Source organism: Notamacropus eugenii, chromosome 4 (genome assembly GCF_028372415.1).
Source record: "Notamacropus eugenii isolate mMacEug1 chromosome 4, mMacEug1.pri_v2, whole genome shotgun sequence".
NCBI classification, from domain to species: Eukaryota; Metazoa; Chordata; class Mammalia; order Diprotodontia; family Macropodidae; genus Notamacropus; species Notamacropus eugenii.
This window is the reverse complement of record NC_092875.1, coordinates 321,668,763-321,691,709: the sequence shown is the minus strand read 5'-3', so window position 1 is coordinate 321,691,709 and position 22,947 is coordinate 321,668,763. Positions and strand designations below refer to the sequence as shown.

Below are 22,947 nucleotides of genomic sequence, written 5' to 3'. Positions count from 1 at the left end.
ATTTTACTCAGATTTTTCAGATTATGGGAGAGCTGCACATGGATAATCGCCATGATGTGGAAGGGATAACTGAATACTGTGATTGTAAGGAAAATGCTTTGTAAACCTTATAGCACTACATATATATGAATTATCTGGCTGGATTAGCTCAGTTGATTAAAGTATGGTGTTTGGAAGGACTGTGCCATAGGTACAAATCTTGCATATGCCCAGTTAATATCATGTTTTTCTGCTGCCATGGATAACACCTTTAATGCTAGCTAGCTGTGTTACAGATGTGTACCACTGGAGGACTGAGTGAGAGAGAGGCATTTTCTAAAAACTTATCCTTGTGGTTAGAGAAACAACTCAACCAAATAACTTCTTAATAGTAGCCTTGTCTGTGGATTATCATTAATTAAAACCCTGTGGATAACAGAGTAGAAGCCACTGAGAATCAGGCACAGTAGAGTGGAAAAATGGAATAAAATATAAGATAATAAAATAATAAGATAAGTATATTTTATGTAATATTATTTAAATAATAAGATTAAAAGATAATTTAAAAATAGATGGCCCGCATTCATTCAGTAAATTTCTTTTCCCCTCCAGAAGCACAATGAGGACTTTGAGATGACATCCTTTTGGTTATCCAATACATGCCGCCTTCTTCATTGCTTGAAGCAGTACAGTGGGGATGAGGTAAGAGAAGGACATTATGGTCAGTCTACCAAATACATCAATACTGGGGTAAAGAGGGAGAGGAAGAGGAAGAGAAGAAAAGGAGGGAGAGGAGAGAAAGTAAAAAGGAGGCGGGGAAGAGAAAGGGGGAGAAAAGATGAAAGAAGTAGGGAAAGTAAGAAAGTAAGGAAATATCATTGCCCTACATCAAGACTGGTCATGAGTCCGTCTCCCAAATCTAGCTGAGCTGGTCCATCAGCGGTATTTGAACCCTTTCTAAACTGGTATAAACCATTCGTGTTCCACAAGCATAACCTTTAAGAACCCAAGATCACTTCTGTGCCACACAGTGAGGCATCAGAGAAAGGTGTGTGTCTGTGTATGTGTGTGTGTAATATTCTTTTATCTAAATCTCTGATGCCTAGACTGTTGTACAGACCTCCCAGTAGAGAAATTCTCTCTACCAATGCAGATTGATAGCTGTTTTGCGACTTATATTCTTGAATGTTGCCTGGGCCACTGAGATGATAAATAACTTTTCCAGACTCCATTGTAGCTACTATGTGTGTGGACTAAAGCCCTACTCTTACAGATTCTGAGGCCAGCTGTCTAACTACAACACCATGGCTTTAGCAAAACCTACCATGTATTTTTTAAAAAAATATCTTGAATTTTTGCTAAATTGGCTGCACCCTGACCTCCAGGCACTGAAACAGTTGTTCTTCACAAAAAAGCATCACCTAATTTCAGCTGATAGTGGACTCTTTTCCCATTGTCTCCCTCAAAATGTCAGATGAGCTCAGTCTGTCCCAGGGTTAGCTTGGGCAGTACACAAAAGGGCATGTGGACATTTTCAGATGGTGTTTTAAAAAGAAGCTTGGTTCCCATCATAGAGCTGGTAGAAGGGCTCTGGATTTAAATTCATGGGATCTGGGTTTGATTCTGTCTGCTCATTACTGTTGTATGACTTTGGGCAAGTCAGTTCCTTTCTCTCAGATTCCATTTCTTCCCCTGTTAAATGAAGGAATGGCTCTCTAAAGTCACTTTTAGCATTAATTCAAGGTCTTAATAGCAGATGACTTTATTGTCTTCCCTTAAGAAAAAAAAAAAGTCATTCTTTCATACTTTATTGTCCTCTAACAAGAGAAGAAAGGACAACCACCCTGAAATATCCAGAAGAATCTCAAACTCTGGTGGTCCATGTGCTTTGGACCCACAAGGAGAGTTCTGCAGAAACCCCCTAATGAGCAGGAGGGTCAGAACACGTGTTCTATGTCTTTCTATATGACATACATGTGTCATATCCATCTGTCAGGTAGCCCACGTGATATAGACATCTGCCAATCTGGCCCACCAACCTGCTTCTGTATAATACTTGAGTAAAGAATATTTTTTATATTTTAAAATAAAGTTTTGTTGTATTTTAAAGTGTAAAAATCATTCTTACCTCCAGGCTTTAAAAAAACAAGCTGCAGTCTGGATTTGACCCTCCAGCTGCAGTATGCCTAGCCACTAATCTAGAACCTCCTGAAGCAAATTAAGACTTTAGAAAGATGGGCAGGGGCTTTCCTGGGAAGCCTCACAAGAGTGAATCTCTCTCCCATATACCCAATTATCAGGAAGGAGAACACATATTAAGTATGTCTGATGGTCTGAGACCAGAAAACTTTTCAGCTTTTGCCAAAACAAGAAATTCCAGGCTACAGTGCAAAGCATGTCAGGTGTGGAATCAGAAGGCCTGAATTCAAATCACTCTTCTGCTCAGTGATAACTTTGTGACCAAAGAGAAACCAGTTCATGTCTCGAGGCCTCTGTTTCCTCATCTGTCAAATAAATGGACTAGACTAGAATGATCCCTGAGCTTTAAATCTGCGACCCTGTGACTTGTATTTAGGGAGTAGTATTTAACATGCCATCTTACTTGGGTTCTGTTCCCAATTTTGCCAGCTCAGTAATTTAGGGTAGGTCATTTGAATTCTCCATGCCACTGTTTCCTCGTCTCTATAAAAGAAAAAGTGTAAGCTAAAGGATTGTTGAGGTCCTTCTTAGATGCAAAATTCTAAAATTTTCCTTTCATATTTGCTCTTTTACACAGTGCATGAACAGCATCTGAGTTCTAATATTAGAATATTATAACTGATTGTTATTTTTTTACAAGTATGAAACCAAGGAAATGAGGGGCTCTCAGAGGTAACTAACTACAGTCTAAAGAACAAGGGGAGGGCTGTCATCCTGTCCCTGGCAGGCAGATGAACTCTCCCAATTTATTTTCTCCCACCAGGGCTTCATGACCCAGAACACCCCCAAACAGAATGAACACTGTCTTAAGAACTTTGACCTCACTGAGTACCGCCAAGTCCTAAGTGATCTCTCTATCCAGATTTACCAGCAACTTATTAAGATAACAGAAGGCATGTTGCAACCTATGATAGGTAAGTGGGTATTATGCAATTCATGTGACTGTGAGGTTTGGAGGCCAAGGATAACCTGTTCCGTGTTGCCACCCCCTCAGAAAAACTTATGCAACAGATACAGGGAGAGTCCCCAGAGAACATCGCAGTTTTTTTTCCCAAGTAAATCTACATATGTTTAAGGAAAAAGAAGACCTGCCTTGTGCAAGGGTTCTAGTGTTTATTTCAACACTCCCTTTTCAAAATGCCATTTATATATGTCTTGACAAATAGAGTTGAAAAGAAAAACAACAACTTTATAAACTTCCAACAAGATTAATAACTACATGGTACTAGATCTGTATGTGATTATGTTTTGGAACCACACTGCACCTAGACCCATGTCACCTGTGCAGAGAGGATGTGAAATGTTCATCACCCTATCAGAGAGCACCGAAATATCTCTCTGAGAAACCAGAGGTGAACATTCACCTCCTTGTTAGTCTGGGGAGGTGTGGCTGTACCAGTCAGGAGACGATTGTCCCAGAAATTGGGTTCTCTTTTATTGGAGATGTACAATGGTTTAATAGAACCCTGGATTCAGAAACAGAGGTCCTGGGTTCTAGTCCTGGATGTGACACTTAATAGCAGTATTAATATACTCTTGATGGGGTGCTTCGGTGCATGTACTTGGACCCCAATTCTAAAATCGCATTTTTCTCTAAAAACACATTTCTCCCGAGCCTCAAAATATTATCCCAGGCAGTTTCTCCCCAGCCCAAGGACATGGCATGCCCCAGCAAAAGGTGTTATCTCCCTTCCTGCATCTATAGAATGCATTAGTTTGGACCATCTTGGTGCTGGCTGGGCTGGCTGTGTACGGCCTAGACTTAGACATGTGTACTCCTTTACATTTATCTTGTCTATCAAGACGCTGATGAGAGCATTTTTTAGTCGGTCCTGACTGCTAGCTGACTTAGTGACGTTTCAGGCCTAAAACCACACCTCCATGTAGCCCCCCGCCCCTCACTTGGGCGATTTCCAGATGAACTCTGGATAAAATACCTTCGCAGTAGATATTACAAGTGCATGTTCCTTTAAGAACTAATCACTCCTTAAAAATTCCCTAATCCTGCCCTGAATCACCTAGTTAGCATATTTGGCACATGTTTTACTACAGAATATCTTATATAAACTTTACCTGTACGCCATTCAAACTGCAGGTTTCCTAAAAACTCTTGCCCTCTGAAAAGTATAATAAATCTTTACCTTGACCTCAAGAATGCTTGAGTCCAAGAATTCATTCCAGGAGATCTGTCCCTGTACTCCAGTCTTTGAGGGGGTGGGGGTGGGGAATGTCAGCCCCCTTCCAGCCTTCATCACTCTGACCCTTTTTCCTCATCTGTAAAATGGAAATAATAATCTCTCAAGATCATTGCAAAGAAAATTATACTTTATAAACCAAACAATCTATATAAGTGCTATTTTAATTTGAGCTATTTAACAGATATTTAATTGAATATATTTCATTTAAATAATTAACAGATATTTATAATAATAATAATAGTTTTTATACAGTGCTTTAAAGTTTGCAGAATGCTATGCAAATATTATCTTATTTCGTTCTCACCACAACCCTGGAAGATAGTGCTATTATTATCCCCATTTTACAGATGAGCAAACTGAGTCCGAGAAAGGCAAAGTGACTTACTCAGGATCACATATCTAGGAAACATCTGAAGCAAGATTTGAACTCGGGTCTTCCTGACTCCAGGCTCAGTATTCATGGTTTTCACTGCTCTCCACCTAATTGCTTAATTACATACTTTATTTAGTAGTGTGGTAAAGATTACCTAAGATTCAGAGCTAAGAAAGAAATAAATAGATTTATATTTTCAAATTCAAGAAAGAGTGAATAGGACTTTCTAGATCAGGGGTTCTTAACTTTTTATGACAGTCTGGTGGAGCCTCGGTGTCCTCAGAACATTTTTTTAAATGCATAAAATAGAAAACTTAGAATTTCAAACTAATTATATTGGAAAACAATTCTCAATTTAAAAAAATTTTTGGACTCCTGGTTAAATACCTTTGTTCTAGATGCTTTCACTTTTATTCTTTAGCCAAGTCCCAGTTTACTCAGGCTATGCACAGGTACAGGAGTTAATAGCTGAGACTCTATCTTTCTTGTTGTTTTTACTCTACCTTTCTTTAGGAGTCCACGCCCTCTTTCCATGAAATGAAATGAAAGTGTTTTGAGTTCTTTAGATAAGGAAGTTCCTAAAAGAACCCACCTCGTACCATATTCTTCCTTATAATAAGCTATATTATAACAAAATTCTAATTTAGTCTATTTCACAGAGCAGGTGCACTGAATTACCAATTGAATAACTCATCCCAGATGCTTCCAAAACAAATATAATCAATGACTTCTTTCTAATATCCCTCTCACCTATTTCCTCATCATTCCCCCTCTGCAGAAATAGAGTTACCTGAAGCCCAGAGGGCTATGTGAAAGAAGTACCTCACATTATACAGTATTTGGCAATCTTTACTTCTCTCTGTTCTTGGACAGCTCTCTAGAGTTCACTTCCTAGCCCTTTCAAATTCATGGAGATTCTTGGGTAAGAATTTCCATGCCAAGGATGAATAGGACATATTAATATCATAGAGCAGGACATTGTAATAATATTAATAACATTTATATGGCACTTTAAGGTTTGCGTAACTCTTTACAAATATCTCATTTTATCCTCACAACAACTCTGGGCAATAAATGTTATCCTTATCTCCATTTTATACATGAAGAAACTGAAGCAGACAGAGATTAAGTGGCATGCCCTGGACTGTCACACAGCTACATCTAAAGCCAAATTTGAACTCAGGTCTTCATGATTCTAAGTCCAGTGATCTATCCACTGTACTACCTAGCTACCTCAAGTACAGGCATGTTTATAAATTTTGTGTCCCTGAGTATTTTTCTAGTGTCGTATACCAAAAGCCAGAGTAACTGGAGAATTTGAGTGATATAAGAATGGATAATCTTGTTTCATAGGGAAAATCTTTCAGCCCACTTGCTGTTTTCTTCCTAGTGTCTGCCATGTTGGAAAATGAAAGCATTCAGTGTTTGTCCGGAGTGAAGCCGACAGGCTATAGGAAGCGGTCTTCCAGCATGGCGGATGGGGACAATTCCTATAGCCTGGATGCCATCATACGCCAGATGAATTCCTTTCACAGTGTGATGTGTGACCAGGGCCTGGATCCTGAGATCATCCAGCAGGTGTTTAAGCAGCTCTTCTATATGATCAATGCTGTGGCCCTTAACAATCTCCTCCTGAGGAAGGATGTCTGTTCTTGGAGCACAGGCATGCAACTCCGGTAAGTTAAGGGGTGAGGAGAGGGGGAGGGGTATCCACAGTGCCCACAGCAACAATGGACACCACATGCTTCCCAAACTGTAACCACAAAGCAGGAACTTTTAACTCAATTCAGCAAACATTTAAGTCCTTCCCATAAGTGAGGCACTGTGCTTAGATGCTTTATCCCTGAAAAAGAACACCAGAATGCCATAGCTTTCCAGAGCTGGGAAAGTGACCATTTGACATTTAAGTGGTAAACATTTACCTGTATATTAACCTAAAATAGCTTTAGCAGAAAATTAAAGATTAAGTAATAGGAGCATCTGTGTACATGGATAGAATGAATCAACACCATGAAGATGGAACTATTCCCTAAATTATTTTGTAGATTTAACAAAATACCAATGGAAATATCAATGGACAATTTCATTAGCATTTGACCAAGTGATAATGGATACAGAAGAATAAATAGACATGAATATTAGGAAAATTATGAGAAGTAGTGGGGAAGGAAGCCTCACACTACTAGATCTCAAATGATATCCATAAAAAGGAAAGATCAAAACCATCTGGTTCCAGATTTTAAAATAGAAAAATAAATCATTGGAACAGAATAGGTAACTGAGAACTAGGACCAAAATCATACAACATAAGGCACTAGAAATCAATTTTTAAATAAAAATTATTAGAAAAGTTGTACGGAAATGTGGGGTAAAAAAGTTGAAAGGTCAAAGCTACATATTGCCACAGAGACTGTTAAAAATTTCAAGTAGAGAAACATCATTTTAAAAATCTGAAACAATGTTATATTTACCAGTCATAATTGTATAGAGGAGAAAAATGTTTATATATATTTAGTAAATTTTTTAAATTGTAGAAGTTGAGATATTTAAAAATGAAAGTTTTAAACTACTAAAGATGATGTATCCAGAATAGAAAGGGAAAAAGAACATCTCATTAAACAAAAGCAAAGTTGCAAAAAAAGATTACTGATATAAATCTGACATTCAAAATATACAAGCAATTGACATAAATTCATAATAGGAAGATTGATTCTCCAGTGGATTAGTGACCAAAGGGATGGGTAATCAGTTCTCAAATTGAAGAAAAAGAAAAAAACCAACTTATTAGTCACTTAAGAAAAAAATTTTTAATGAGAAAAAAAATCTAAAATGATGTGAATACCATCTTGTATCTGTAAAATTGGCATAAGTAGCCTAAAACTGTAACATTCACTGTTAGAGGTATCTCTAACAGTGGGTGGCAATATGAATTTGGTGCAATCTTTTTTGGAATGATTACATTCCTAGAATAGCCTTCTTCAGGACAGGGACATGGCTTTTTTTTGTTTTTGTTTTTTGCCTTTGTATCATCAGAGCCAAACATAATATCTTGAATATAGTGAGTACTTAATAAATATTGGATTAGTTGGATTTGAACACTGTCTGGTAACATATAAGAGCTATAAAATCATACATACCTTTGACCCACTGATTCCTGAGAAGTATACACCCAGAGGATACTATTAAAAGGGAAAAGAAGACTCTCCTACAAAAAATATTCCTAACAGCTATATTCAAATTGGAAAAAAAAATAGAAGCAATCTGTGTATCTAATAATTAATGGGTAGCTGATAAAATTTTGGCACATAAGAAGTTTTGTGTTATAGAGAACAGAGAACAAGTTTTTGACCCAAGAAGTTAGTTCAAGGCCTGTCTCTGTCACATACCAGTGGCGCAATTATAGAAAAGTCCCTTAAACCCTAGGTGTTCTGGGCAAATTTCTTTTCTTTATATTATTTTTTTCCAGTTACATATAAAGACATTTTTTAACATTCTTTTAACATTTTGAATTCCAAATTTTTTCCTCCCTTTCTTACCACCCACACTCCGTAAGAAAGTAAGCAATTTGATATACATTGTGTATGTGTAGTCATGTAAAATATATTTCCATATTAGTCATGTTGCAAAAAAAGAAACATGAAAAAATAATTAAGTGAAAATAGTATTCTTCCATCTGTATTCAGACTCCATCACTTCTTTCTCTCCCTATGAATAGCATTTTTCCATCATGAGTTCTTTGAAATTGTCTTGGATCATTGCATTGTTGAGAAGAGCAGAGTTATTCAAAGTTGATCACTGTGCAATGTTGCTGACACTGTGTGCAATGTTTTACTGGTTCTCCCTTCTTCACTTTCTATCAATTCATGTATGTCTTTTTAGGTTTTTCTGAAATCTGCCTACTTGTCAGTATTCCATTACATTCATATACCACGGCTTGTTCAGCCATTTCCCAAATGATGGGCATTCCCCCTCAGTTTCCAATTATTTGCCACCACAGCAAGAGCTGCTATAAATATTTTTTTTTGCGTGTAGGACCCCTTTGCCCTTTATGTGGTTTCTTTGGGATATAGACCTAGTAGTGGTATTGCTGGATCAAAGGTTATGTGTAGTTTGATTGCCTTTTGGGTATAGTTCCAAATTGCTCTCTAGAAGGGTTGGATCAGTTCACAATTCCACCAACAGTGCATTAGTGTTTCTGGGCAACTTTATAAAACTATAAGTTATAAGTGAGTTATGATTAAAATCAATGGAGAGAATTTCTACAGCCTTCCCCCTCACACACAGTGTTGAAATTTTAGGACTGGATCCAAAAAAAAAAAAAAAGACACATGAAGAATTTAAAGACATAGAAACAGGTGTGGTGGTAGGAGGGAAGTAATGCAGAGTGAAGAAAACCAGATGACAAAAAATACAGGCTGACAACAATTATGTCAAAATGAATGAATGATTTAAAGAGGCTTCAGATAAGAAAAGAACTTGCTGTACAACAGTTTAGAATTTATGACACCTTCCCTTACACACGTACTGCTTTATTAATGATTTCACTTCTAGCACGGCCAGATCAGAAATAAGCATCATTGCAAATTATAGAAGTGTTCCTAAAAATGTGCATCAATTAAATTTCACAAAGTCAGGCCCAGCTCTCATAAATTGAATTACATTGATTTTTTATTTACTCATAGATGAGTGATAGATTCAATAAATATAGGATTTCTTTTTTGTCATACTTATTTATATGTGTATTTACATGTCATTTTTTACTTTATTACTGTGATTACTATTACTTATTGCTTACCATGTGCCAGACAAAGTGCGAAGTATTAAGGATAAAAACAGAAGTAAGATAGATAGACCTCAAGGAACTTACATTCAAATGGGGGAAGATAACACATAAACTGTAGCTGGAAGCACATTTTCTTTTCCTGGCTTTCAACAGGCAATTGTTCCCAATCTGGCTTTTTCTTTGCTCCTATCCCCATCTATCATATAATCTTTTATCTGTAAAGAAACACTGAAGTGTATATAGATACCTACTACTTAAAGCAAGCTGAGCAATCATTTTAATGTAAATAATCATTCTTTCAGTTGTATTTTATGTCCGTTTTTTTCAATCTCAGATGTTCTGAGAATGATAACCTGTTCTCTAATAACTAGCATAATTTTTTTTTACAAGTTCATAGAGATGTCAGTGGACTCAGAGCTGGAAGGAAGCTTAAAAGTCATTTAGTCTAACCCATTCATTTTACAGAAGAGGAAACTGAGGCAAGAAAAAGTCAATCATTGTGGTAAAATTCACACAGGACTAAGTGGCAGAACCAAGGTTTAAATCTGGTATTCTGACTCCAAATCCAGTGCTCTTTCCACTGTGCCAAACTGAGATGATTAAGGTTTCCCTTCCCCAAGCCAAAGGCAGAGAACTCCAATTTAGTTTACTAATTGGTTTTGTGAAATATTCCCAAAGGACTCTTGATGCAAAATGCCATCCACATCCAGAGAAAGAACTATGAAATCAGAATGCAGAATGAAGCAGAATATTTTCTCTTGTGTTATGTTTTGTTTTTTTTCTTGGTTTTTCTCATGGTTTCTCCCATTCATTTTAATTCTTCTTTGCAACATGACTAATGTGAAAATGTGATTAATAAGAATGTATATGTAGAACCCATATAAGATTGCATGCTGTCTTGGACAGGGAGGGAAGATAATCTAAGACTTATGGAAGTGATTACAGAAAACTGAACACTAATAAATTAACTTTTTTAAAAAAGGAGTACCCTCACCCCAAAAAAGAAAGAAAATAAGGCATCAGGCAAAACAAAATTAAAGATAACAGCACCATGTTTCTGCACATGTGCCATCAACAATCTGGCATTAGTGAGCAGCAAATCTCAGATACCTCAGCACTGGAAACTTTGCTGGTCAAAATCTAATTTATATCTTAGACAACTGACCAAATAAAATAATGAAGTTTTTGTGACAATGGGAAGGACAACACTGAGACTTTGAGAGAGTGGAAGGAAAGAAAAGTAGGACAGGAGGGAGGTAGAGAAGGAAGAAAGGAAGGAAGGAAGAGAAGGAGGGAAGGAAACGAGCAAACAAACATTTATTTAGCACTACCATTTGCCATACTAAGTGCTTTACAAATTTCATGTCATTTAATCCTCACAACAACCCTGGGAGGCAGATGCTATTATTATCCCCATTTTACAGTTGAGGAAACCAAGGCAAAAAAAAAAAAAAACGGTTAAATTGACTTGCCCAGGGTCACATAGCTAGTAAATGTCTAGAAATGGATTTGAGCTCAGGTCTTTCTGACTCCAGGCCCAGTCCTCTACATACTGTACCACCTCAGTTTATTTTTGACTTATGCATCTAGGTATAACATAAGTGAGCTTGAGGAGTGGCTTCGAGGGAAGAATCTCCACCAGAGTGGAGCAGCAGAGACGATGGAACCTTTGATCCATGCAGCACAGCTCCTGCAGTTGAAAAAGAAAACCCCTGAGGATGCTGAGGCCATTTGCACCTTATGCACCTCCCTCAGTACACAGCAGGTATGGGCTTGTCATAGGCTGCTTCTAGGCTGGCAGTGCCATCATCTAGAGTGCCTTAGTTTGAATGAAAGTTGGCTCTTGTTTTCAAGAGGTTGCTGTGCTTGCCTTTAAAAGTTAGTAATTGCAAAGCCCCAGGGTTGGAGGAGATAGACCTGTTACAAAGTAGGTAACTCAAGACTATCTATGACACAAGTACATTCTAGATCAGGAAGTAAAGAATTTTTCTAATTTTTAAAAGTGACATTGAGAGAGAATTCCAAATGCTTTTGAAAACAAATTCTGGCTACTTGGCAAAAAAAAAGAAGTGAAGTTTGCCTTCAAAAACATCTATTTGCATAAAAATAAATGGCATTTAGGGGAGATGGTAGAGGGTTGCATTTTGTGTGAGAATTTTATTGACAGGTTTCAGGTTCAGCCCAGACTCTGTTGTCTATTCCTAATTTGGGTCCAGATTCAAGATCAGATTTGTATTGGGTACTGAAGTTCTTTGAAGTTTTCTATAGGTTCAGACAGGATTGCCTCCTTTGTGACCAACATTTCTTTTGATTGCAACAGATTGTCAAAATCCTCAATCTTTACACTCCCCTGAATGAATTTGAAGAACGAGTGACTGTAGCCTTCATACGAACAATTCAGGTGAGTCTGAGAATATTAATCAGTTTTGTATAAAGGTCATTTCAGAACTAGTAACTGGAATTGAAAATATAATTTAACTTTACTTGTCTGTCCTAAGAAACACGGGCTTAAAGGCAGATGATGCTAGAAGACATATGCTGTGGGCCTTGTTACCTCTGAAATCACTTCTGCCTTTCTATCCATTTGCTTAAGTAGAGGAATGAACAATATAATATCTTCCATGCATAAATTAGCATAATGTAGATGTACAATATTCACCTGAACAGTAATCTTATTCCTCTCAGATTTTAAGAGGTGTACAATCAACATAAACCTCTCCATTTATTACGGGGATGTAAGGAAGTTGCATAACCACACCTAACAATATGAGAATACAAGGGGAAAAATAAGAAAATGGGAAAAACATTTTAATTTCACATACGTAAACACATATGTTTGTAAAGATACACATACACAAATATGTATTTTATTAAATAATGGCATAAGACTCTGACATAGATAATTCTGGGGGTGAATTAACCTCATTTGTGTATGAGTGATGCCACAGGCATCATGTTGTATTTAAAATTTGGAGTCAAGAGAGATGAGACTTGAAGTCTTCCCTGGGGATACTTAACTGGCTGTGTGACTATGGGCAAGTCACTTCACTCCTTTAACTCTCAATTTTCTCATTTGTAAAATATGAATATCCTTCCAGTCTTGAGGTGTAAAGCATTTCACATAAGTAATTTCATTTGAGCCTCACAAAGACCCTGAGAGGTATATAGCTATTCTTATCCCAATTTTACAAATGAAAAAACTGAAGTTCAAAAAATTTAAGTGACCTACCCTTACATACACACACACTCACATATACACAGATATCAGTTACTCTCACAAATTTTCAAAAGTCATTGACAACTTCTCCACTTAGTGGCTATATGGGAACATATTGAGTACAAACATGACTTCCTCAAATGTACATGTGGGAAAATAAAACTATCCTGTAACTTCCATAAGTATTATTAAGAGATAGGAGAGAAGTGGTGAGAAGTCTAGGTTTGTGAAGACATTTGTATCAGTAAGAATAAGGCCAACAACCTGACAATATATTGAGGTCAGAGAAAAGGAAATGTTCTAAACTTGAGAGAAAATACATAATGTTTTGTTTTGTTTTGTCTTTTACAAAAAGCTAGTTCCATCAAATTGCTTTTGGGTATTTATTCACAACATGTTACAAATCTCCTTAGGAATTTGGGTTATTATAGAACCTTCCATTTGAAGGGAAACCAATGATGATAATGATGATGATGATGATGGTGGTGGTCGTGGTGGTGGTGGTGGTGATAGGTAGCATTTATATAGCTCTTTATGATTTGCAAAGTTCTTTACAGATATAGCCTTCATTTTTCTTCACAACAATGCCAGATGCTGTTACTGTCCTAGTTTTACAGATAAGAAAACTAAGGCAGACAGAGATTGAGTGACTTGCCCAGGAGTTAGTGTCTGCCACCAGATTTGAACTCAGTTCTTCCTGACTCCAAGCTCAGTGTGTTTTATACACTGTGCTACCCAGTATAAACTGCCTTTGGAATTGTTTAGAAGGTGATTTACTTAAAAGATGATGACTCAAAGGAAGAAAGAGTTCAGTTGTATTTAAAGTACCAGAAATGAGCCAGGATCTAATTAAATAAGATCGTCAGTGGAAAGATAGGAAAAATGCAGAAGGCAGGTTTTCTGATCCAAAGAAGCCAGTTAAGATGGCAGTCACCCATAATGCTGACCCTAGTGTGCTGATGAGGAGGCCTGCAGTGCCCTCATCTTGTGAGGGTCCATTCTACAGAGGTGATTGACAACACCATGAACAATCAGCAAGTGCCTTCCTCTTGCCATGCCTCTTGTAAGAGGGTGATGACCCTTCCAGTAGCTCTCCAGAGGCAGATTCTGTGTCATTTGCATTCATCCCCAGCACTGGCCTTTCTGTCAAGGCTGCCTCCGTTGATGGGCCACGGTCTCCTTAATGAAATGGAGACCCAGGTGGTCATTATACATTTCTGAGCTACCTTCATCTCTATAAAATCATTTCAGGTAGGCCTTGCTATAAAATAATGACAACATTCAGAAATCTGAACTTACTAAACTTACAAGTTCAAGTAATTATTCATTTTACAAAATTATTCCCCTCAAGGTTCCTGTTAAATAATAGCTATGTATTTTAAATTATTGGCATAGCACAGTTTTTAAAAAAAATTACACAAAAATATCTATAAACATAATTCTTAAAGTGTTATCCCTTTTCCCCCATCATCCACCCCATCCTCAAAACCCTCTGCAAGTTGTTTTAATATTGCCCATGTTCTTTTTTTAAACTTTCCAATTAAAAAGCATTTATTTTCTCTCCCTCCCCCCCCCAAGAAAAAGAAAAACAACAAAAACAAAATCCTTGTAACAAACGGTATGGTCAAACAAACAAATTCTCACCTTAGCAACGTCCAAAAATGTCTCGTTCTTCACCTTCAGACCATAGCCTAGAGGTGACAAATATGTTTCCTCATCTTGTCCTCTAGAGTCATGGTTAGTCACTGCATCAGTCAGTTCTTAAAGTCTTTCAAAGTTGGTTGTCTTCATTGGGTCATTGCTGCATACATATGTGATTGCAGAAATTGCCCCTCTGGTTCTGCTCCTGTTACACTGAAGCAGTTCAAAGAAATCTTCCCAGTTTTTAAATGACACAATGATATTCTAGTCCATTCATTCTGCAAGCCGTCCATATACCTTTTTTAAGCTTGGGAATCCTAGACTGATCCTGTTGGAAATCTTTGGATATAGTGTTTTACTCATTAAGAAGAGTTTAAATGCTGCCCTCCCCCCACAGTCTTTCCAAGTTCATCTTGGTATGTAGGAATCCAAATAGCAGTGCCTTTTATTTGTACTTGAATATTCAAATAAAGAACTAACTATTGCCGAGTTATAAAAATAACTTACAAAGTATTCCCTTAACGTAGAGGGGAATTGTGCATAAATGCATATAATGCTTCCATACTCATGTTATGTGCCAAGATTCATCCCAAAGACGTTTTTTTGTCATCTTGATGTACAGCAAATTGCTCAGTATCTTTTATTAGTAATAGTAGTAGTACTAGTAGTAATAAAGCAAGTAGTAGTAGTGAAAGAATGGCAATAGTAGTACTAGTACTAGAACTAGTAGTACTCATAGTAGTAGTAGTACTAGTAATAGAGATAGTAGTTGTAGTAATAGAACTAGGAGTAGTAGTAGTAATAAAACTAGTAGTCGTAGTACTAGTAATAATAGAACTACTAATAGAGTAGTGTACCTCCATATTTGGAGAGTGCTGGACTTGACATCAGGAAAGATGTAGATTTAAATTCTACTTCTGACACTCTCTAGCTGTGTGGCAGAGGCAAGTTCCTTCACCTCTCAGTGCCCATGGCAACTCTCTAAGTTGCAAAAGAGATGCCGGTCTATATTGGTAAAATGAATTACCCACACAGATGAAGTCATAGCCCCCAACCTTTAAAAAAAAGAAAGTATGATCCTACTGAATATCTTTGGAAGATAGAGTGTTTACACTCTTTAAGAATAATTTAGATGTCGACCCTGCCTTTCCACGTTCATCTTGGTATATGGGAATCCAAGTAGCAGTGCCTTTTATTTGTACTTGAGATTTCCACATGTGAGATGGACCTATAAAGAATCTTCAGATCAAAAAAGATACCTTTAGTTCATCTAGTCCCAAATCATGCTAGATTGATTCTTTTCTCCTGTTTTAAAATATCTGTAGGAAAAGAATGTATCATTTCTAATCCAGAATTCTTCTTTATGTCTCTCAAAATTTGCCATAATTTAATTCTATTTCTTGTATGTTCTTTATAGAAACCAAGAACTTTTTTATTTTTATATGCATTAAGAGATTATGATATTGGGAAAGTCATTTCCCCTTTCTCTAGGCCTCAGTTTCATCTTTTATAGGATGAGGAGGTTGGAATAGATGATTCTTAAGGTTCTTTCCATCTATATCTCCTTTGATTCTAAGATAGATGCGGTCCCTGACCACTTGATCTCCAGTTTACTTTTTAGACTTCTCAAGACATGTAAAAAGTTATTATACATGAACCTAATCATTTTAAAGGTACAACACATCATCTGAAATAAAGGCAAAGTCAGAATTCTTAATGGTTTCCTTCTCCTCAGGCACAACTACAAGATCGCAATGACCCTCAGCAGCTGCTCTTAGACTTCAAGCACATGTTCCCTGTCTTGTTTCCATTTAACCCATCCTCCCTGACCATGGACTCAATTCACATCCCTGCGGCTCTCAACCTGGAGTTCCTCAACGAAGTGTGAAGACAAATGTTTGCTGTCTTGGCTCCAGTCTCAGTGAGTTCAAGCAAAAAGAAAACAATGACATAAATTGAAGGACAAATTCAGTGTGGTAAAAGTGGACCAAGCCAGAGCCTAAGAACCTGTGCGAAGTGCTGAACTGTCCAGTATCAGGCACATATCTTCAATGTGATTGTTTTTCTTTTGTATTCTACAGCTCAAAATAAGAATACTTGAAATACAGTTTTTTAAATAGTTTGGTTTCAGGCTAAAGTGCACAGTCCATAGCAGTTTAAACAGTGACTTCCCCAGTGCCATAACCAATGTACCAATCTTGTCAAGCAGACATTGGCCAACTTTTTAATCTTCATTCTGTGGCTATTTAATACTTAAAAACTGGACATTTAAATTGCCTTCAGGGAGCTTCTAACAAATGCAGATACTTGTCATTTTGGGGTTGACACATGTTCTCCTTTCCACTGTTTTAGGAAGCAGGAGAAATGGTGTTGTGGGTTTGTGGGGGGTTGTTTGGTGAGTGGGATGGGTTTACCCATTTTTCCCCACTACAGAGGCAATGCCAGTAATGTTGGCCTCCTTATTCTTTCCCTAGGCCTTAGTAGTATTTTAAACTTTACTTTTTTGGAGCAAAAATGTCACAATGACACAAACCTGTTTGTGCCCAAAGATGACTTCTTGGTCTCAGTCTTTAGGAAGAGTTAAAGCTGCTACATGTCAGTGCCCTTAGGTAATGACTAGCAAATTGAGCAAGAGGAGATCCTATCCAAAACTTTTTCACAGTAAATGCATCCAAACCAAATATTATTTGTATTGCATAATTCCCCCGTGTTACTTTATGAAAGAAAATGTAAATGAGAAGACTAGTAGTCCCAAAATGTCATTTATCTATTCTCTAACACAACAGGAGAGCTCACAAATAGGACTTCATTGTCGTTTCAGCATCCCCTAGGCAGTTAAATTCCTTCTCAAAAGGAGATGTATGAGTGGTTGAAAATATATGAAAATAATGAATATAGATTTTAACTTAAATGCTACTTTTTTTTAATCCAGTAAAATATCTGACATTCATCCATTTGTTTGTATTAAACATTTGTTCAAAGTTACTGTGTTAAAGGCATATGCAGTCTCCCAATATCTGACATTCATCCATTTGTTTGCATTAAACATTTGTTCAGAGTTACTGTGTTAAAGGCATATGTAGTCTCCCTGCTAGAATATAAGGGGATGGAATTCCCGGCCCTTAATAATGCTTATCCAAATTTTGACATTTACAAGTAAGTTTTTTCTAAGACTACAAGTGGACATTTCTTCAGAAGAAAGCATTGAGTTTGAAAAGCTGTGTACTATCTTCGTCATAGATTTTTCTTCTTAAAAAAAAAGCCGAAGTCCATTAATAGATGGTGATCATATGAAGAAGGATGTTGCCAGTGCAGGAAATCATAGTTTGCTAACCAGAGACAAGTGGTCCCTCTTCCTGATTCTTAACAGGGAAGTTAATTACTCCACAAATTATCAGTTACATGACCCCATTATTCTTAACTCCACTTTCTTTCAGAAGCCCATGACAAAAGGCCCCTAGGACCTGGAAACAGATGCAGACCTCTTTCCTTACCACTTCTCCCTAGCAAATCCTTCCTTCTTCCTGGCCTCTATCATCTCTATCATCACCCTCATCCATGTGGTCTCAGAACAGTGGAACACTCCACCCTTGTTATGATGAAAATCATATCAAACCTTCATTAAGATGACCACTTCTACTTTCACAACAAACACACAAACTTGTTTTTGGCTATTTCTACTGAATTAAAGCTGTTTCTGATTTATTCAGAGATACATATCACTGACAATATCCATAGCGTCACCAACCAGTTTCATCTTCAGTGTTAATATGAAAGTGTCACATCTGTGACTACCTCCTTAATAACTGGAAAAGTCTCTTGTAATGATTTTGTAGCACTTTAGTTTAAAATTATTCCTATATGCAAAGGCTACCTTTACCCTTCAAGAGAAGAAAAAGCAGATCATCAGAGACTCTGAAGAGTTGGAAGGCACCTTAGATGTCACCTACCTAGTTCAACCTTCTATTCAGTGGAGGACACTTCTCTAAAAACTCAACACATTTACTTGGTCAAATATATAAATATTTAAAAAAATTGGTTTTCACCCTCCCCGTTCCTAGTGTATGCTAGGATCTTGTTTCCATACTTAGTGGGACTTGGAGACCCACACAAAAAAACCCTCTGAGCCAGGACCCCACCTTATCTGTCTGTGCCTTTGGGCTTTGCTGGCTCAAAGGTACAAGTGACATCCCATAAGTTTTTCATGCTTTCCTTAAGCCTTTCTGTCCACTCACCAGACAAGGGAAAATGCTAGCTTTCTGCAGAAAAAGGTGTCTATAAAGGCAACTACTGCCAACTGTCCTTAACTGTCTTATACCATCAGCTTCCTCTGACTTTTTAGGTGCCCATCTTTCAAGGGTCCTTAGTTAATCATATCAGCAACTAAGGATTTATAATATCTAATGCTTATCCATTGGAATAAAATGGAAATAATCTACTGAAGGGGTTTTTTTCCTAAATATATAGTCTAATTAATCACAGATTTCATTCTTAATTTTTTTTTGCTAAGGGATAATGGTGTTTTGCTGAAGTTGTAAAGAATTTAATTTATGTGTATTATATTTTTAAAAAAAAGAAAAACAAGATTTTTATAGAACATTAGTATAGAAATACATAGAAATCGGCTATTTAATGTTTAGATCTATAATATTTAACTTACAACTAAGCCTGTGCTTGGAAGGAGATTCTTTCGTATCTTTAACATAAAAATCTTTTGTTAACTATTTTTACTCCCTGCATTTAAAAAGCACATTTAATGCAGCTTTATTCATGCAAACATCCACAATTCCATGGAAATCAGAATGGCATTTTGATTTAAGAATATAGTGCAATATAATGACAAGGTTGAGACCTATATTTGTTAATATCTCAGATAAGCACCTTTCCCACTGTGCCTTCAGCTGTTATTAAGGTAACTGATTTCTCAATTGCTACTTTTTCCTGGAATAAGCATTATTGTGGGAAGGATTTTAATATTCTAAGGAACATTATGGTGGATGCAGGATTTATCCAATCAGTCATTCTGATTTGTTTTAAAATCACAGAAGAAAAAAAATTAGATAACATCACTTTTAGGTTGATGGGCTTTTTAAGAATTATGTTACAACTGTCCCATTACATTGAATTAGTTATATGTACATAGCACATCCTTAACTAATCCTTGCTGACACTGTTAAGACATCTTTTTCCAGGCATTTGCTTTCTATCTGGGCTGCCATAGTTGTTTGAAACAACTAGGATGTTGCATTACACAAATGTGCATAGGGTTCCCCCCCACTTTCCTGGGGCATGTCAGTAATAATGGCTCCTTTGGAGTTTTTAGGGCTGGGTTTTTAAGTTATTTTAAAACACTTAGAAGTTTGGGAAAAGATAGGGAAAAAAAATCAGCACATTTAATTGTCTGAATTATCCCCTTGTAAAAAAAGGGGGGGGGGGAATCTGTAGTTGCTTTTTTAATATTAAACACTACAAGTTTTCCCTTATTTCCCTGAAACTACTGCAACAACGGTATCATAACTGAATGACTACATAATGCCTGTACTACTAAACAGCTACTATGTGAAACACAGGGTAGGATCTTCTAGTCATGGTTCATAGAAATCTTTTCCACATCAGGTGTTATTAACTTAAGCCAGATGTTGTTGCATGTACAGCCAAACACTTATGGTTCACTTCTCTGCCACCCTGATGCCATGGAATTGGGTTGGGGAGGAGAAAGAAATAGACTAGAGGGATTTTTTCTTACAGTAATAAAAATAATAAGGTGATATTGTTTTTATTTTAAAGGTCACTGGATGAAAAACTTTTTTTCCTACATTATATAAACTTTAATACTTTTAAATGGGATAAATCTGAAATAAAATTAAACATTTTCTTAAAGTGCATGTCAAACCTGGCCAGAGTTGGATGTAACATTTTTGCCTCCAAATGATGTTTAGGAGGAGCAGCCTCTCTCTGAAGGAATTTCAATGATATTCAGGAGGTGAATCAGATATCATAGACGAAATACTACTGATAAAGAATATTTTTTCCATTTTGAACAAATCTGTAAACTAAATCTTTGTTTATAGGAAAATGCTTATAATAGTCACTGTAATATTCAGCTGTGGATAAAAATTTGTGGAAATAAATACTTTTGAATAAATGTGGGTCTTCAAATCTAAATGAGATCTATAACTCTTTGCAGCCAAATTTTGACTGAGAAAAAAAAGAGCCTATCTTCTGAGAACTTGGAGGTAGAAGACTGAGGTCAGTATGCTTACAACATCCTGGTCATTGATATATACTTCCAACCTTATCCTCTCCCCTACCCCATGTAGATGTGAGTGGTGGATCTGTGAGTTAATTTGATCTTTCTAGAAAGCAATATAGCTTTTGAGGATCATAGATTTACTAATGAAAAGAATCTAGTCCAATCCCTCATTTTATCAGATGAAGAAATTGAAGTCTAGAGAGGTTAAAGTGACTTGCCCAAGGTCACACAGGTAGGAAGTAGTGGACAGGATCTGAATCCAGGTCTGTAATCTTGAAATTAGTGTTTCCACTACCATATTTGGGTATATCACTTCACCTTTCAGAAATTTAGTTTCCTCATAAACAGCTGGAGGAAACTGGGCTGAATAATCTATAAGAACGCTTCCAGAGCTAACATTATATGATCCATGATCTTTAAAGTTTCAAGTCTTGTACCATGAGCACATTTACAGGTGAATTTCTTTTGCTACCTCCATCTCTCTCAGACCAGCTTCCCTGCTACTGAAATTTATGAAGCCTCTGCCAACCTGTGTGTGTGTTTGTCCATTGCCAAAGAAGTCCATGCCATCAGAGAAATGATGACATGACTTGCACTTGACTTTGTTTTGAGTGAGGGAGGGCTGTGCAGGTCACCAGCCTCACTTCTCCAGAGCCATTGGAATCGAGTGGCCAGATATTCCTCAGGATGACTGGAGATGACCCAGGATGAGGCAATTGGGGTTAAGTGACTTGCCCAAGGTCACACAGCTAGTGAGTATCAAGTGTCTGAGGAGAGATTTGAACTCAGGTCCTCCTGACTCCTGCACTGGTGATCTATCCCCTGCACCACCTAGCTGCCTCTACCTTAAATCTCTAGAATGTGTAAGAAACCAAGAGTCAGAGAAATTAAAAAGAAAGCTGGAGTTATAACAAGAAACAGCCCCAAAGTTTTCAAACTTCAGCCTTCGGACTGACCCAGATATTTCCATAGTCCAGGTTATTCCCCCTGTGCCTTAATAGGTTTAGAAATCAGTGCAATCTTCATTCTCTGGCACAACCCCCCCAGCCCCCATTAAGATGATTCTTTTATTCCATGAACCCCACCCTAAATTTCTTCCTCAGTAGTTTTCTCTCTGCATCAGCACCAAGATTCCATTCCTTGGCATTGTGCTTTACTGGGTTGAGAGGATCAAAATAAGCTAAACCATTTTGCAGACCTTAAGCGCTATGTAAACCTTAGGTGATATTCCAATCTCTGCTGCTTACGGTATCATTATTGGGAAGAAATAACTTGTGTCCGTATCTGAAGAGGTTGGTTTGGATACCTCCAAGATCTCTTCCTGATCCCTAAGATATCTTACATGTAGTCTATGGTATCTCGACCTTCAGGTCAAAATAACAATAGCTAAGATGTACATACAGATATACGTGTATACTGTTACATGTGTGTGTGTATACATGTATTACATATGTGTTTACGTATGTGTATACACACCCCCCACCCTTGTCACGTGCCAGGTACCACGCTAAGCACTTTATAATTTTCTCCTTTGTCCCTGCAATCCTGTTGCTCCCCCCACTTGACCCAGGAGGGACTGGAGAGATCTTCCTGACCCCAGGCTCGGCGCTGCTTGGGCTCTTAGCCACCTCTCCAGACTCTCTTCACTGCTTCCCAGCAGCCCTTTGGGTGTGTTGTCTTCTCCCGGCGGACAAAGATCCTCCGTTACTGGTTATCTGTGATACCTGGAGCTTCAATTTCCTGGCACTTATTCAGCCCTCAGCCCACGTGTCTCATCTGTGGCCCTCGGCTCAGTAGATAAAGCAAAGGGCGCTATCATAGTAAAACGCGCTAACGACTCCAGATCCTGGAGGGGTAACCACCCTCCCATGAGGAGCATCTCACAGATGAAGGGGGCTGGCCTGGGAGTCGGAGCCCTGGCTCCGAACCCTTGAGCACGTGGCTTAATCTCTCTGGGCCTCAATTTCCTCGTCTGAAAAAACGATGGGGGTTGGATCAGACGGCCTTCTGCGGCAGCGACGAGAAGGCCCCCAAACAGCGCTCCGGGGGGCCGGCCTCCCTGGTCTCAGTCCGCTCAGCACACTCTCCATCACCTGGTTCTACGAACTCAGATTGCGCAGTGGCCACGTCATCATCGACCAGGGCTCCACGGAGCCACCTCCAGCTTCAAGCACGGGGACAGCGCCCAGGAGGGCGCCCCGGCTCCGCCCCCCCCGGCTCCGCCCCCCCCCCCCCCCCCCCCCCGCAGCGCCGGCCCGACCCCGAGCCTCCCATCCCCTGTGCCGGCGGTTCTATAATCACTTC

The 22,947-nt window shown here is 37.9% G+C and overlaps 1 protein-coding gene, 1 long non-coding RNA gene and 1 other non-coding gene across 6 annotated transcripts in view; 1 reads left to right on the top strand and 2 right to left on the bottom strand.

The window, feature by feature from the left end:
* LOC140502852 (unconventional myosin-Vb) overlaps positions 1 to 20,535 on the top strand; it is a 556,148-nt gene extending 535,613 nt beyond the window's left edge. For all 4 annotated transcript variants that reach the window (XM_072606904.1, XM_072606907.1, XM_072606905.1 and 1 more), the window contains 6 exons: positions 592 to 681; positions 2,942 to 3,092; positions 6,140 to 6,425; positions 11,123 to 11,297; positions 11,853 to 11,933; positions 16,126 to 20,535. In XM_072606904.1, the coding sequence (XP_072463005.1) occupies positions 592 to 681; positions 2,942 to 3,092; positions 6,140 to 6,425; positions 11,123 to 11,297; positions 11,853 to 11,933; positions 16,126 to 16,278 (936 nt within the window). In that variant the 3' untranslated portion in view covers positions 16,279 to 20,535. The remainder of the gene's footprint in view (positions 1 to 591; positions 682 to 2,941; positions 3,093 to 6,139; positions 6,426 to 11,122; positions 11,298 to 11,852; positions 11,934 to 16,125) is intronic.
* On the bottom strand, positions 676 to 6,143 carry LOC140502860 (uncharacterized). The gene is made up of 3 exons (XR_011966598.1): positions 4,762 to 6,143; positions 4,320 to 4,452; positions 676 to 2,661 (listed from the first exon to the last, which is right to left on the bottom strand). It is a non-coding gene; the product is annotated as an uncharacterized lncRNA (long non-coding RNA).
* A 2,168-nt stretch (positions 20,536 to 22,703) lies between the features above and the next one.
* On the bottom strand, positions 22,704 to 22,784 carry LOC140502908 (small Cajal body-specific RNA 18). The gene has a single exon (XR_011966631.1).
* Positions 22,785 to 22,947: the final 163 nt, after the last annotated feature.